This window comes from Fusarium phalaenopsidis (genome assembly GCF_050370095.1).
Source record: "Fusarium phalaenopsidis strain FUZ10S chromosome Unknown contig_32322, whole genome shotgun sequence".
NCBI classification, from domain to species: Eukaryota; Fungi; Ascomycota; class Sordariomycetes; order Hypocreales; family Nectriaceae; genus Fusarium; species Fusarium phalaenopsidis.
The window spans coordinates 170,788-173,773 of record NW_028145396.1 but is presented as its reverse complement, the minus strand read 5'-3'; the positions used below and the strand labels follow the sequence as shown (position 1 = coordinate 173,773).

The 2,986-nt window shown below is 55.7% G+C and overlaps 1 protein-coding gene across 1 annotated transcript; it reads right to left on the bottom strand.

Annotated features, from left to right (window-relative positions):
* Positions 1–873: 873 nt before the first annotated feature.
* Positions 874–2,562, bottom strand: LRP88_12657 (uncharacterized protein; the record flags this gene model as incomplete). Its single annotated transcript, XM_083249049.1, has 4 exons — positions 874–909; positions 1,008–1,731; positions 2,086–2,254; positions 2,352–2,562. The coding sequence occupies 4 exons, from the start codon at positions 2,560–2,562 to the stop codon at positions 874–876; spliced, it is 1,140 nt and encodes a 379-aa protein (XP_083095208.1).
* Positions 2,563–2,986: the final 424 nt, after the last annotated feature.

Here is a 2,986-nt window from a genome sequence, read left to right as displayed (position 1 = left end):
TCGCTACAGGCCCATCCATCCAGGATGATCTCTTTGTGGCTGCGAGCTAAGGGCTTGTTCCTGGTGACGCTGGCGTTGTCGTCTCGCCCTAGTCATCTGGGATTGGCTAGGGCTTGGCCGCCCGTTCGGTAACGTTGTCCTGGTTGCTGGTGATTGGTGGATCCAGCCGTTCCCAACATCTCCCTTTGGTAGTTTCTGCAACGGACGGCCGACTTCAGCTGCAATGTAAGACTTCTGAGGAGGTGGCTGATAACCGTGATCCGCGGCATTCCTTGCATGTGTTCCGTCTTGGTGGCGGGGGCTTCTCAGTGCCGTCTCCTGGGCTGGAGGCAATCCAGCGAACGGCGGCAACGAAGGTGGCTGCTGTTGAGGATGTCTTGATGGCTGGCGCTGTTGCCGCTGCTGCTGCCGCTGCTGCATTCGGAGTAATAGGTCTTCTTCCATGGCCATTGTGCGCCCGCTGTCACGCTGTGCCCTGTCTGCCGTGTTGATCGGAACAAACCTTTGCGAAGATGGGGGGCTCGATGATACGGCACCCTGTTGTTGACGGAGCACTTCATTCGGGACGTGGCTGATACGCTCGTCTGGCAAGTGCCGCTGCTGTTGCTGCTGATCATCGTGTTCGGAAATTGCAGTGGCGGACGTCATTCCTGCCAGGATCCTCTCGTACCCTGGTATGCCCCCCTGGGCGTTCTTGGGGGTGCCCCCGCCCGCCCAACGCTCCTCTCTCTCCGCTCTCCCCCTCTCCCCGCTCCGGCCCCGCAGCCCCCCCCGAGGGGGACCCCCTGGTCCGAAAAGGGCCCAAGTTCCCTCGAGGCGTACACGCCTCTCAATGCAGGATTCTCCTTCACCTCGGGAATATTTCCCAGCTGACTACAGATAGCTCGTGTGATGGCCGAAGCCGGTGGTCTGTGGCGCATCTCAGTCTGCGGCTGGTGAATCGCGTCATCCGCGCCGATGCGTTCAGGGATCGAATCCTCCCACACCGGACGAAATGCAGGACCAACAGCGTGTTGGACGATGTGAAATAAGCCCATCCAGAGATCGCCGGTGCTGAAGCGTTCTGCATATTGCTCATAATGTTCTTCTGGCATCAAGTCGAGATAGTGTTTCGTCGAGGGATCCCTGAACTCGGTCATATGGCTGCGGACGTAGTCGAGGACCTGCCTTTCCAGGGTCCGTGAACGCAGGTCGAGCCAGGACGCGACATCGTCGGCGCCATCGACATCGTCGTCTTCTCTGAGCCGAGTCCACCAATCGTCTCCATAAGCAGTCGCCTTGAGACTTTTGATCGCAGGCACCAGGTCTTCTCGTCGTAAAGGCTTGTTGTTCTCGTGAAGACCGATGATATCAGCGGGTTGGGTGTTGACCCAGCGCACTACATGGTCCATGACCTGTGCCATGACCTCGCCTTCCTCCTTTTTGATCCGCAATAAAGGCTGCACATCCGGAAAACGAAGAGTAAGGTTCTGTTGAAGATGGCGGCAAAGACTGTCATAGGCTTCCTTGTCAAGCGAGGTCAGAAATCCGGTTCGCCGTGTTGCCTTTGTGCTCGGTTTGCCAGTGGAAGGAACCGATGGAGTGGAGTTGCTATCGCCGCTGCTACTGTCCTCCTTGGGATAAAAGACTTGGTATACATCTGCAGCATCATAGGTGTCGTTTTTGAGACTGCAGGCGAGCATGGTCCAGTCTGAAATCTGAATGGACTCAGAGGCGGAGGCAGGAAGTGCCCTTAAAGTTTCGAGTATCTGATAGAACGTATCGAACCAATACTGCTCGTGCAGGACGATGGTACACCCAAGTTAGCCACATATTATTCTAGGCAAGGCTTGATCCGAGACTGTCTGGGGTGGGAGAGGTGAATGAATAAATGGTAGGTCCATCACGGATGTCAAGGGTGAGTTACTCACATCGTCCAATCTGTACCCTGCGATCTGATACCATTTTGAAATGTTGAATGTGGTTCTCCCCAGAGAGGTTCGACACCAGCGGGTAATGCGAGGTCTCCACCGCTCGCTTCTCCACAGCGTGACGAGACGGCTGATGGGAAAGCGAGCTTCACTTGTCAGGCACAGGATATCCAACATCCTTTTCTCGATACCCTTCTTGTTGACATTTTTCTCGGCAGAAAATAGAGTGGGGTCCCGGTCAAAGGCGGAGGCGAGCTGTAACCAGATCTGACCATGTGTATCGGGCAGGGTGAGATCGCGACGGTTGACACGAAGCTTGATGTCAAGTTCGACTGGTAGAGTGTCTGTGTATAAGGATGAGTATTGTTTGTTATGTATGTATAAGTAGTATATCAGGTAGAGAAGATCTGCGGATTGGGGGTGATTGAAGAGGGGTCACACCTTTGTCGTAAAATTCGCAAATCCACCACAAATCGCTCGAATCAGAATCCGTCTGTTTCACGTAGTCTTTCAGAGCCTCGATGCGATGCTGGCCGGCCATGAGCTCAGGTTTCTCGTCGCCGTTGAAGTCGGCCCAGTTTTTGAAGGATAGCACATGCTGACGTCGGTCTTGGGCAGTGCTCTGATCAGCGTCTGGGATGGCGTCGATCATTTTTTGAACGGCGGCAGCACTGCAGGAGACCTGGACGTAGTGCTGCTCGGCTCGACGTGCGAGGCCGCCATTCTGGAAAGAGCGACAAAGATGGGCGACGTGATTGCGGTCGAGGGGCCTGTTGTTGCCACGAGACCAGGCGGAATGGAGGAGATGGATGGGCAGCTCAGCGACGGCGAGGCGGTAGGGCTCCGCCTGTTTCCTCAGGGAATCGACCTCGGTGAAGGAAGGTGGAGGAGGCTTTGGTGACTTGGCGGGCTTAGGTGGTGATGATGGGGTATCGTCGGGGACGGGAAGTAGGGAGGAGAGGTGGATAGACGGGGTTCACGGGAAGGGTGGGTAGGGGTAGTTTTCAGCCGTTTGGAGGGCCGGGGATCGGGGTTGGATTTGGGAGGTAGAGGGCGACCAATTTTGATCATTGTTT